The sequence below is a fragment of the Leptidea sinapis genome, chromosome 41 (assembly GCF_905404315.1).
Source record: "Leptidea sinapis chromosome 41, ilLepSina1.1, whole genome shotgun sequence".
Lineage (NCBI taxonomy): Eukaryota > Metazoa > Arthropoda > Insecta > Lepidoptera > Pieridae > Leptidea > Leptidea sinapis.
Genome location: NC_066305.1, coordinates 4,316,903 through 4,330,471, shown reverse-complemented (window position 1 = coordinate 4,330,471; position 13,569 = coordinate 4,316,903). Strand labels below are relative to the sequence as shown.

The following is a 13,569-nucleotide window of genomic DNA, read 5'->3' as shown; positions in this document are numbered from 1 at the left end:
TTCACACTTTATTACATTCAGCAAAGCTTTACTCAAGTAAAATCTGAGCAATGCCTAAATATGCTCTATTCATCTCAAGATAAGTTTAATATAAATGCTAATGGCGTACAAGTATCTAATTGACTATTGTCTTCTATCCTCGTTTATTGGACCATTACGGAAAGATTATCTTTGAAATAAAGCCTTAATGTATCTGGCCATGACAGTCCGTCGGTTTTATTTCGTTCGTCAGCTGTTCTCGCCTCGTTGCTCATGTTAATTAATTGAATCGGAATTGCAAAACCACACGTGACAGTTTCATTTGTAATGAGAGACCCAACGTAATAATAATAATAATAATAATTTCATTTATTTCGGATTCATTCATACATGAGATTACATCCATATTTGTTAGTACAATTTGCAAACTTACAATTATACATAACATGCTGGCGTATTTTTAGTTAACCTACAAATCTATTACATTTAGTTGACAATTTTATTGGTTATAATTGGTTTGTGGGGAATTCACATACTACGACTTAGCATAAATTACTCCTTAAGACATGAACCATTAGTTAGTAAAAGTCCCGTTAAAATTGGAGCAGGGTTTAAGGAAAAAATGTTAAGCATTGGTATTCTGTTCTATATAACATGCCGTTATTATGCTATTACAAACAAACATTTCAATATTAAAGGCCTAAGAGCATTCATATTCCCAAAAATGTTTCTTTAGATTACATTTTGATGTCAATTAATGCATCAAAAATGTTGTATGATAATTGTCGCCCATTCGTATCACCATCACTTTGATACACAAATAAATACTATTAGCAATGTCTCGCTATTTTTGAAAAAATGCACGTCCTTTGGTGTATGAGTTTCGGGAAGCAAATTTACTACTACACTGAGTATTCAAGAGACGAGTATACTTAGCTAAATCCTGATGTAGCTGATTACATTTATTCAGAAAACAATCCATTACGGAGATGCTAGTTAAAAGTGCAATACACAAACTGAAATATTTTTTAATGATTAAAATACATGTGCATAAACAATAAATTTCTTAAAGCAAATATCGGGATAAATCCACAGTAATATTATTAAGAATTTTTCTTTGAATACCCTAATCCCTATCCTATATTTTCCAGCTTGACTTTAATATAGGCTAATAGGAAGGCTATGTAGCTTAACTACACTACACACTCTCAGCTGGCCTTAGATAATTTTGTACACACCGAGGCTATTTAACATGTATGCCCTTAATAAAAATAATACTTAAATGAAAAAGTGCTATGCAAGAGAAGGTGTTCTGAAATTGTGGGTTAAATATGTAATAAAAAACAAAAGTAACTTTTACGCAAAAACCTAATGTAAAAAATACTGTAATAATTGCACGCGTTTTAATCCTTTAAAAAGTGTTTTATTTACATGTGGAACACTCGTGTTAGTATACAATAATAATACTGATAAGTTGGTACAGATTATTAATTCTTGATTCTTGTTAGATTTAAGTGGATAATATTGAGACATACTTCTGTCTTCGACGAGAAGCTTTATGAAGTAAGTGGGTATTGTGTTGTAGAGACTAGAGAGCACCGGATTACAGCGTCCTAACTCTATAGTCTATGCTAATGATCTTAACGACAAAGTTATCCAGTCCACAATTGATTAAAGACCCGCTTTTGAAATACAATTTTGGAATCTCAAACTTAAAAGCCAATCATAACTTATTTTTGATACACTTTTCCGTAATGATAGTTTTTATTTAATGTTATCATAGGTAGTATAGTAAATATAGTAATAAGATTTATATTAGATTGTTTTGTTTGTTTTTTATTTTTATTTTACAACTTCAGAAAGCTATTTACAAGTTTTCAGAAATAATAGCTTTTAATTGTGTATAGTCGCTTACATTTAATATAATCTTATTTATCTATATATTAATAGTGAAAACGGTCATTGTTTGAGGCTCAATCACGCCTAAACCACTGATCGTATCAACATGAAACAACGCCGTTTATGCGAAATTTATCCGAGATGGTTTATGGCTACTTATTTTTCGAATATCAACTTCCTTCATTAATTTGTTTCCTTTTAAAATTCGCCTAGCGAAGCGGGCGGGAACGGCTAGTTTACTTTTTATAAATTAAAAGTTTTATTTACCTGACGTCTAAATTAAAGTGGTGTTGTCTTGAATAGGTCAAGGTCGTATTCATTATCAACTCAATTATAAAGTTTGCATGTTCTAATAAGAAAACTGTTCTGTCTATAATTACATTTTGCTGATTGTATTTCGAGTATGTTGCCTCGCCTTTGACAGTGGTTCGTAAGCCAAACTGCTCTAGCAGTTCTGCACAGTTTACTCTACTGTTTCCTACAATTAGGATATAAGTAATGTCTGCAACACGTCGTCTTTCTTGGAGAGGTAAAAAATGTTTTTTTTTTACAGCGTGACATTTAATATTGGTAATAGTTTTTCATTTCTCATACTCGGAAAGTAATGTTGTCTTGATCTGATTATTGGGTGGAAACTGCTGCTTCCCTCCATAGACAGGGAAAAACTCATAAAAATTATTTACCACCTAAGGGCCGGAATGAACTTCAAAAATAGAACTGCTTTCAGCTGTGAAGAGTTTTATGTAAAAAACAACTAATTAAAAAAAAATGCTGCGGCCATGTGACTTTCTAAACAGCCAGTGTGAACTTAGCACAAACTTCTTTGAGCGGAATAAGCCGCAACAATTACGCGGTGAGTTCCATATTTAAAATTTAAAAAGTCGACATAAATTATTGTCCTAATTTGACAATTAATTTTAAATAGGTAATATAATAATATATTAGCAATAAATAGTTTAGATAAACGACTAGTTTTATTTTCCTCATATTCGAAATGAAAAGTAAAATGCTTAACGCGGGTAAAATAATCAATTCCTGTTCGGACTATAGCCGCCCTTGCTGCGCTCGGGCATCTAAATACCTCGGGAATTAATTATTTCGTCCCTTGGTTAACAATCTACTATTTTGTGCGTAATTGTAAGTATCCAAAGTGTGAATCTATTTTGTATTGCTTCAATACGGTTAATGTGCACATTATAAATTTGTTTGTGTTTGAATATATATTGTTTTTTGAAGTGATAATTATTTTCGCGCGAGGAAACATTATCAGTGTGAATATTTTCGATGCGCGCTCACACCGGCAAATTCGGCACCCTGACGTATTTTGGTCAACTACACCATTTGTAGAGCGCATAAAAAAAGAATGCTGGGAGAGTTTCTTGCGCCGCTTCTATTCTCTCAGAGCGCCATTTGTTTCCGAAGCGATAGTAGTATCTAGTAGTATAAGAAATGACATCAAAAAGAATTCTAAAGGAATCAATTTTGAGAAAATAAATTCCTTTTATGCCTTTTATGCCTTTTTATTTGTATCATACTTCAACTACTACTATAACCCTCTTGTAACTCATAATGTCTACTGAACCACAACCATTGGACGAGAATGAAATAAATTTCTATATTGTATAAGATGTAAGTACTTCCTCTTTTTGGGTATTGTGAAATATATAGTTAATAAAACTTAATAAGGAGAATATATTATTTAAATAATCATTGTTCATTGTATAGAGATGGAAATTCCGCAAATAATATTTAAATAGCAATAATTATTCATAGTTCAAAATATCTGTATATTATTATTTGCCTTGATAAGCGTATTTTAAACTAGATTTAAAGTTATATTTTTAATTAGATTAACGTCAAAAATTTTAACAACGAAAAAATTTAATGTGATTTCTTCCACTTTAAAATATTTATTAGAATTATATATGAATACTAGCTGACCCAGCAAACGTTGTATTGCCGATATTAAAATCGCGATACAAAAGTAACAGTTGATCGTAGATGGGTGAATATTTGAAGTTGTATGTATTTTTTAATGCTGACTCATAATCAAACAAATTAAAAAAATGTCAAAAAAATAAAAAATAAAATCGTGTGGACCGGACCACCCTTAACATTTAGGGGGATGATAGATGTTGGCCGATTCTCAGACCTACTCAATATGCTCACAAAATTTCATGAGAATCGGTCAAGCCGTTTCGGAGGAGTACGGGAACGAACATTGTGATACGAGAATTTTATATATAAGATAAATGTTCTTAGTTCTTTTATCTAGACCACAGATAAAAGAGAATCTTTCATCTTTACACTAAAGCATAGTAGACATATGTCTACTGTGACTAAAGAGTTACAATCGGCTAATTTGTAGATATAAATTCGACTCGAATTTGAAATCAAAACAAACTTATAATTCTATAAACATATAATTTAATAAATATATAACAAAACTGTTTCATGTATTTGCTTCTCCCTAGCGGGAAGTAATAATTTACAAGCTAGCCAGCCCGTATTTTACCATCGCATGAATATTTAAAAACCGTTTCGCCTTCTTCTTCAGGCTGCCCTTATTCAATCTTTGTTTGTTTTTAATTTACTACACTGTGCAAGTATTAAGAAAAGCATGTTGTTGTGGTGTTATTTCTTGTTTTTTTTTTTTTTACATATTAAAACATTGAATAAAGCTTTTACGTTAATATAATTATTAATACATCTTATTCTATTTTCATAAATATTTAACACATAATTTAAGATGAAGGACAAATTCTTAGATAATTTATATACATATATGTCTACCTGTGAACACGTCGAAAAAAGTAACGGTGAAGTGCTAGTTCTATTTTCAAAGTAATTCAACCTATCAAGATAATTCAATACTTATATCAAAATTTCTAAATATCACGAAACATGTTGCGAAAGTAAGACGTAGCTGTACTGCACACTAAAGTATTAAACCTGGCCTGTTATCATGCCTTGCCTAATAGCAAGAGGGTCTCTCTAGACGCATAAATTATGTAACGATAAGATTTACGCTGTTAAAACAGCTGTTAAAACAGAAATGCTTGTGTTATTTACAATAATTAATGGTGAGTAAGGTTTTTGTATAGTAATTATGTCGTTTTGACTTGAAATAAAGAGACCAGTGGGAAGCTCCTTTGCACAGAATGCCGGCTTGATTATGGATGCACAACGGAGCCAATATCTGCCGTGAAGCAGTAATGTGTAAGCATTATTGTGTTTCGGTCTGAAGGGCGCCGTAGCTAGAGAAATTACTGGGCAAATGAGACTTATGTCTCAAGGTGACGAGCGCAGTTGTAGTACCGCTCAGAATATTTGAGTTTTTCAATAATCTTGAGTGGCGCTGCATTGTAATCGACAGGGAGTATCAATAACCATCAGCTGAACGTCCTGCTCGTCTCGTCACGTGAATATTTTTCCTACGTCAACGCCACGTGGTTTCAGAGCAAGCTGATCACAGAGTACTGGAACGCCGACGGTTCCAGCAGCTCTGAGTTGCACGCGGTCAAATAGTTTAATCTACGATTCCAATTCAAAGCCAATTTGACTTTGCTTTCGACATGACCGTGGAATCAGCAATCCCGATATAAGGTGAGGCATTAAGAGTTTTGTCGAATAGCGGTGTTACAATTAATAGAACAAACACCTTTTGTTAGTTAGTGTAGTTTAACACGTTCTTACTAAATGTAATATGACGGAGTGCTTTATCGGACTTTGTAAGTCATCTTCGCCAGTCAAGATTTCTTGCATAAAATTTATACAAGAATCAGATGATTGAATTTTTTTCTAACTTATCACAAATTCTTCTGACCCGATATTGACGGGACCTGTCAGACACTTACTATAAGCACTAATAATAACTTTCAGCAAAAATAGTATTTATAATAAAGACTATATTTGGCTCAAAAATATTAATAATAATAATATTGACACACTTTTTACACATATTCTCTCTTCTCACGTATTATATCTTGCCCCAAATTAAGCATGTGTTATGGGTTGCAAGACAACGATATATTTAATACAATATACTTACTTAAACATACATAAATACATTTAAACATCCAGGACTCGGAAACAAAGATCCATATTCATCATATAAATGCTTGCACCTACCGGGATTCGAACCCGGGACCTTTAGCTTAGTAGGTAGGATCGCTAACCACTCAGCTATACAAAAAATGAATGAGGGTTCTGCAAAAACCTATAAAGTTGAACAAAATCTAAGGCGAGCCGACGAGCGCTCGTAATACATTTATTACGTACATAATACAGTAAACAATATTTTAATTTATTTAGCACTTGTTACAGTCACATTAATTAAACGCAGGATTAGTGTGAACACCGCTTACATTCACATAAAGCCGGGTGTTAGTCTGTCGCTTCCGTAACATGTGCTTATTTTGTGGGCTTACCCCTGCCACAACTGAAACGCATTAATATTAAACGAGACGTTTTGATTAAGGTGTTGTTTGTATTGCAAAGTATTCTCCAAACCGGTTGGCAACGAAATTCAAATATTTTTTTTCAAAATTGTATATGAAATGACAATGACGTGATTTGTCTATTTATGTGAGCTTGATGTGTTTACAAGCGCTACCAACGTCATGAACTGTCATAAGACATTTGACATTTTTGACATTATTTGACATTTTAAGTTCACGAACAGTTGGTAGCAGTACTTATCAGTAGAACATTACTTATCGTGAATTGTTAGGAGTAACGCTGCCCAAATTGTATTGAGTCATTTATTATTATAATTATTATTAGTGCTAACTGTAAAATACAGATATTTCTATTTTAAGTGTGTTTAAATGACCAACCCCTTCTACATTTACATATATATATGATTGATGATGAATTCAATATATATATATATATATATATATATATATATATTTCTTGTGTGCGTGTGTATGTCACTGAACTTCTCCTAGACGGCTGGACCGATTTTGATGAATTTTTTTTGTGAGAGTTCAAGGGGATTCGAGGAAGGTTTAGATTTACAATTGAACTACGTACTAAACGGCTGGACCGATTTTGATGATATTTTTGTGTGTTCCAGTGAATTTGAGATTGGTGTGTATCTTCAGGTGGATTCGAGAATGGTTTCGATTCACACTTTAACTACCTCCTCCACGGCTGAACCGATTTTGATGATTTTTTTGTTTGTTTCAGTGAATTTGAGATTGGTTTAGATTCTCAATTCCGTCCATATAATATAATTCTCCTGCTCATGTGTATGTTAGTGAACTCCTCCTAACGGCTGGACCGATTTTTCAAATTTAAGACGTGTGTACAGGACAACGTCTGTTGGGTCCACTAGTATACATATATAATGAAAATGGTCTTTGTTTGAGGCTCTTTCACGCCTAAATCACTGATCGTATCGACATGAAACTACCACCATTCGATGCGAAATTTATCATAAATGGTTTATGACCACTTATTTTTCAAATTCCAACTTTCATTCCTTTTAAAATTCGTGCAGCGATGCGGGCGGGAATGGCTAGTAACTCTATATGTATAGAACGTCATTGAACTAACGGAAAAACAAAGATATATTGGATCTTATCCTATATTAGCAAACTAAGATTTAATTCGATACTGGTGAAGTAGCTGGGCGCAGCTAGCAATTCAATAAGACTTCTATTTTATTTTTTATACCTACAACGATCAGAAGCATAAATTTAACGTTGTTTAATAACAATGAAAATTATTTCGTGAGACCTTCAAAGATTTAATCTGTTATATAATAGAAGTTTGTATATAAATTGATAATTTACATAAAACATATAAAATCAATCACAAGATTAGTGTGAATACTCTTGAGATTTAAGGAAAATATGAATGCTCATAAATTTTTGTATTTTATATGACGTAGGCTAAAAGTAAATTTTTATTAATCAAACTGAGTAATGCTATTGGTTTTCATGTCGTCAAACTTTGTTTCGATACGAACTTTCATTTGACTTGTTAATAATTAAATGTACGTATGTTTTATAATGATGAAAACATAATTAGTCAGTGGTCAGTGAACAAAAGGTAGTACACATTCACTACCTTTGTCGGTCTTTAAGTGACTCGCCAAGGTCTTATAAAATTAAGAGTGCATTTATTACAAAACCAAAGAAATCACAGAGTTTTCAAGCTTAATTTGTTGGTACCCATGACATATGGACAAATGCTAGGTAGTTTATTATTCATATGCCTTCATAGTATGCGTTAGAATGTCACGGTTTCGATCATCAGAACTAAATTTTAAATAAATTAAATAAATATCCTAAATAAATAAATATAATAAAATAAGTCTCAAATATATATAAAAATTTGGAAGTAAAAAAAACTATTTCCAATTCGTGTCTTAAATAATTGCAGACATTTTGGGGGATAAGTAATGTGATCGCCGCCTACTGATAACATATTTTAGAAACTTATGATAACTTGATTGCATTGATTTTTTTTAAGTAATTGATTTTTGCAGCTTGGTTCATTACTGATCGTATACAATTTATCAGTTCGAACCTGAAATTCACGGTTTAATAATATAAGCAACAAATTCATTTTTGGTATCATTAAATTCTTTCAAATAATAGGCAAATTATGTACTTATCTATTAGTTTGAATACTCGTTTCCGTTTCTTATTCTGTTTTTCACGTATTCACAAATTCTACATAACGAGAGCATAATAGAGGCAAATTAAATTCGGAATTCTGTAACATACTTATATAAAATTGTTTATTGCATTTTCAATGTTATACGATATGAATAGCTAGTACTTTGTCTTGCTCGAGGACAAGCCTTTACCACTTTACTCTCTGCCCACCAACACAAGTAGGAGATAGGTGTCATCCATATAACATTCTATACTTAAAGTACCAACAATAACTTTTAAATCGTGTGTAACTTATCTTTGCTGATACCAATGCGGTGCCTTTGAGAATTCTTGAAAAACCCAATCTGAGCGGTTCTTTTTTTTATGAAAATAAGGGACGGGTCTTGCTCGTACGTTCAGCAGATGCTAATTGGTACGTCCTGCCCATAGCAATGCAGTGCCGCTCAGGAATCTTGAAAAACCTAAAAATTCTGAGAGGCACTACAATCACGCTCGTCACCTTGAGACATAAGATGTTAAGTCTCACTTGCCCAGTAATTTCACTAGCTACGGGGACTTCAGACCGAAACACAGTTATGCTACACATTACTGCTTCACGAAAGAAATAGACGCCGCTGTGGTACACATAATTTAGCCGGCATCCTGTGCAAATGAGCCTCCCACTGGCACTGCAATGGCGCTCGTCACTTTGAAACACAAGCTGTTTTCTCAATAGCCCGGTAATTTCACTAGCTACAGCGTCCTTCAAACCAAAATAAAAATAGTGCTTGCCCACTGCAACCTTACGACATAGAAGGGGACTTCTTTTACGAATTAAGAGTTAAAAACAATGTTAGGATTTTCATGGAATATGGAGCTATAATATTAATAATTATATAAAGACTATAATCTTTTCCATTAAAGAACTACCTTAAGTACCGAGTTGGCGTTGCGAAACTGATTAATTCAATTTATTTATTTAAGCAATAAATTATTTTTTATTCAATATAGGATGTGACATCACTTATTGAAAGTCAAAAAAAATTACCACCCATGCCAAAATGAATGCCTCAGGCCTGAGAAGAACGGGCGCAACAAACTCAGCGGGCTTTTATTTTCATCAAAAAAATATGTTTACAAAGTAACATTGTACAATTAAACTTATTATTTAATAGCCTGAGTGCAGTCACTGCATTCCCAATTTGTGGTATCATTAAGGAAATCATTTATGATATAGTAACCTGTTCCACACAAACGTTTTTTAACAATTCTTTTGAATAACGCAATACTTTTGTTAGGCAATCCGGTAGTTTGTTAACATGGCTTAATATACAGTTAAATATTAAACAGACTAATTTTAATAACAGACTATAATGATCAATCCCATTACTGATGCCTGCAAAGTTCAAAGCTCAGAGATGTAAACCCGTACCAGTTTGCGTTAAGCGTCCATTCAGCGAACACGCTATTCGGATTTCCCGGTAAACTTCGCTCGTAAGTCGTTACGAATTACGAAATAAGTGCAGTGACTAATAGATAGTGCGTAGATATTTATGCATGGATTACTACATTGAACATGAATGAGATAGAAGAAAATATTGGAGAAGGTAATATAAATTAACTTAATATTTATGCAACAAAACAATTATTAAGTTTTGTTCTGTTATTTAAGTTAGCGGATATTATCGATTTTGTAATTATTAAAATATTTTATGACATTGAAACAAGTTGAACTGGTTGTGATATTTATTTATGTATTGGTATCTGCAACAAACTAATCGACTTCGTTCGAAATAATCGCAGATTGATTTTCTTATGACTGTTTCAAATTCTTAACGTGATATTGCCGACAATATTTTAAGTTTCGGTTAGTCATCTTTTTGTTTAGTCCTGTTTTTGTTAGTATTTAATGATGCTTTAAAATTATCTGACCTTTTGGAGATATCGGTGTAACAGATTATTTTATAAAAGTTTAACCTGCTTTGAATCAAGATCAAGTACATCTTTTAATCTAATTTTCGTGAATTAGGTATAAATTACTTTTATACACATAGGTCAAATTGCTAAACGAAATGCACTTTTAAAATTAAATACTGGATAGCGAATTATTATGTGGTCTGCTGACTATTACTTTTTTTTTTCAAGAAAATAAGGGACGAGACGAGCAGGACGTTCAACTGATTGTAATTGATACGCCTTGCCCATTTCAATGCAGTGCCGCTCATGATTCTTGACAAACCCAATAATTCTGAGCGACACTACAATTGCGCTTGTCACCTTGAGACAATATGTTAAGTCTCATTTGCCCAGTGATTCCACTAGCTACGGCGCCCTTCAGACCGAAACACAGTAATGTTTACACATTACTGCTTCGTGGCAGAAATAGGAGCCGTTGTGGCACCCATAAGCTAGCCGGCATCCTGTGCAAAGGAGTCTCCCAATTCCTTTTTATTGCTTATTTTTACCCAGCAAACAATATTGGAAGTTGAAATTTTGTTTGGTATTTACCAAAATTGAAATGAAAATAATTTCACTTTATTGATAAACATATCACGGTTTTTCGCAGTTGCCATCTTTTTTTCAATCTATACTATATAGTTTCAATATCTTTGACGGCCCATATAGCCCAGTGATTAGTAACTCTTCCCACTGAGCTAGAAGTCCCGGGTTCGTATCCCGGTAGGTGCAAACATATTTATATAAGGAAAATGGATGTTTGTTTCCGGATCATGATTTATGTTTATATGTATTAATATATGTTTAAGTAAGTATGTATATTGTATTGTGTCTTTGCCTTGCACCCATATTACAGGCTCTGCCTAGTTTAGGGCAAGATACTGTGTGTAATATTGTGTTAATATTATTAATATCTTCAATGCATGCCCTTAATGGATAGATTTACATTTACATTACCTCTTCAAAATTAATGAATGTTGACTTGATATTGTTGAAATAAAAGTGGTTCTTGTTTTTAGTCCGGTCAATTTAGACCAAAAAATGAGAGTGAAGTTACATAAAGTCCCAACAAGCTGAAAATCAGTGAAATTGTTGAAAACATAATTATAAACAATGTTTATAAGTTCCCCATCATTCCCGTGTATGGACTTTTTTTTATTGAAGGTCAAAAAAATGAGTTTTTCGCGATTTTCAGCAAAACGGTTAGTTTTATCATGAAAGTACTCCTGACAAAAATTGTAGATCATAAAATTATCTATAAAAAATGTAGGAATACTTTTTTCTTACGAGGCACCGTTTCTGAGATATAGCTACCTCATAGGTGGCATGGAAACGTGTGCATATTATGACGATAACAACTTTTATAATTTTTTGAATCATGTTTCGTTCGAATCGTTTTGTTGGGACTTTATGAAACTTCGAATGTCTAAATTGACCGGACTATTTTATGTAATCGAATAAATCATGCGGGTGTATTTACCTATCTTTGAGTTTTTTTATAATAAGTTTTATACATACTCGTCAGTCATTGAAATAAAAAACATTTTTGTGAAATCATCTTTCTCCTTTTGAATAACAAAAAAAACAAAACACCAATTTATTTTCCCGGGAATTTAATAATACAATTACCCCGAGAAAGACAATATAGTACAATATTTAATTGAAATGTTATGAAGAATGTAAAATATTATAAATATTATTATTGTATCAAGGCCAGAATAGAAACAAATAAAAACACTTATTTACTAATATTTTGTTGCAATCCATATACAGGGCGTCCCACGGCTATTTTCAATAATAACGATTCTGAAATAATTAGGCATTTTTTTATGTTCCCGGTTCAGTCAGGCGATTAAACCGGGAATCGACATGATAATGTCAGTCGTATATCCATACGGCAACGCCAGATTTTCATTTTTACACACACACACATACTCACGCCTTGTTCCCGTCGGGGTAGGCAGAGACAATAGAATGCCATTTGCTTCTATGCTTACAAACTTCACGCGCTTCCTCTACATTCATTTCTCTTTTCATACATGCTCGCCGGTTGTGGGTGCTTTGGACCTATCCTTTTCTTTAAACGTGCCCAATTTGGTCGTCGAATGTTCTACGAGGATTCCCGACTTGCCCACACACACTTGCATTATATATTTTATAAGTCATTCTTTCCTCACTCATTCGCTCCATATTTTCGTTTGTCTGAACAAAATTTTACATCAAATGTTAAAATCCATGGTCTTCCTTTTACTTTCTGATACTATGTTATGTAACAAAAAATATGCGTTATGATGAATAAAGCTTGGTATGATAAAGCTACATGGTATTTTTTTAATAATTAAAAGATGCAAGAGGATTAAGGCGTTTCTTCACAGTGCTGTTTTTTAGAAACTTTCTTCCACGAATAACAAAAGCATAGAGTGACAAATCTTGTTAAACAATTTCGGGACGACACCACCATAGACTTAGATATACCAGCGTATACTTGACCTGAAAGCCTGATTATTCCTGTCCAATTTGATTTGTCAGTATATGCGTTATTTAGTGGTTAAATAAAGCGTGACTGACTATTTACAACTTGTCAGTCAAAATCGGCTGAGATATTCTTGTCTGTTTGTTGTTCTATACGCTAGTATATTGTAAGTCTACGAAAACGTTATGGTTACCTTGAAAAATGCTCGTAGGTACACTACACTTATTTTACCGGCCACGTTTTTGTGATTTCTCCGGCGTTGCAAGATAAGTACGGTACGATGACCACTTACCATGAAGTGGTTGCTTCTTTGTCCTCCTAAACCGTAAAAAACGTTGATATTTATGTTATAAAAACATTCTTAAAATAATCGACCCACATCAGTCGAGGCCAATCGAATCAAATACGATAAAATCTTAGCATTTAAACGATGAATCTTTTATTTCTATTACCTTGACTAAATAAATAATTCTGGAATTATAGATATATTTATACTTTATTAAAACTTGTCGTATATTGGATATTTTTTCTAAAAAACGATTGTGAGCGATGAAGGGAGTATAGCTGAACACAAAAATACAAATACAAATAATATCCATCTGTCTGTCTGTTTTTTGGACGTGCTAATCTGTGGAACAGCTTGATAGAATT

The 13,569-nt window shown here is 32.8% G+C and overlaps 1 protein-coding gene across 5 annotated transcripts in view; it reads left to right on the top strand.

Annotated features, from left to right (window-relative positions):
• The window catches only part of LOC126976576 (adenylate cyclase type 2), a 196,809-nt gene that overhangs the window by 23,599 nt on the left and 159,641 nt on the right, over window positions 1-13,569 (top strand). For 2 of the 5 annotated variants that reach the window (XM_050824967.1, XM_050824966.1), the window contains exon 1: window positions 9,936-10,096. The exons of the other annotated variants lie outside the window; for them this stretch is intronic. In XM_050824967.1, the coding sequence (XP_050680924.1) occupies window positions 10,066-10,096 (31 nt within the window). In that variant the 5' untranslated portion in view covers window positions 9,936-10,065. Of the gene's footprint in view, window positions 1-9,935; window positions 10,097-13,569 lie in introns of those variants that run through there. 5 annotated transcript variants of the gene reach the window in all.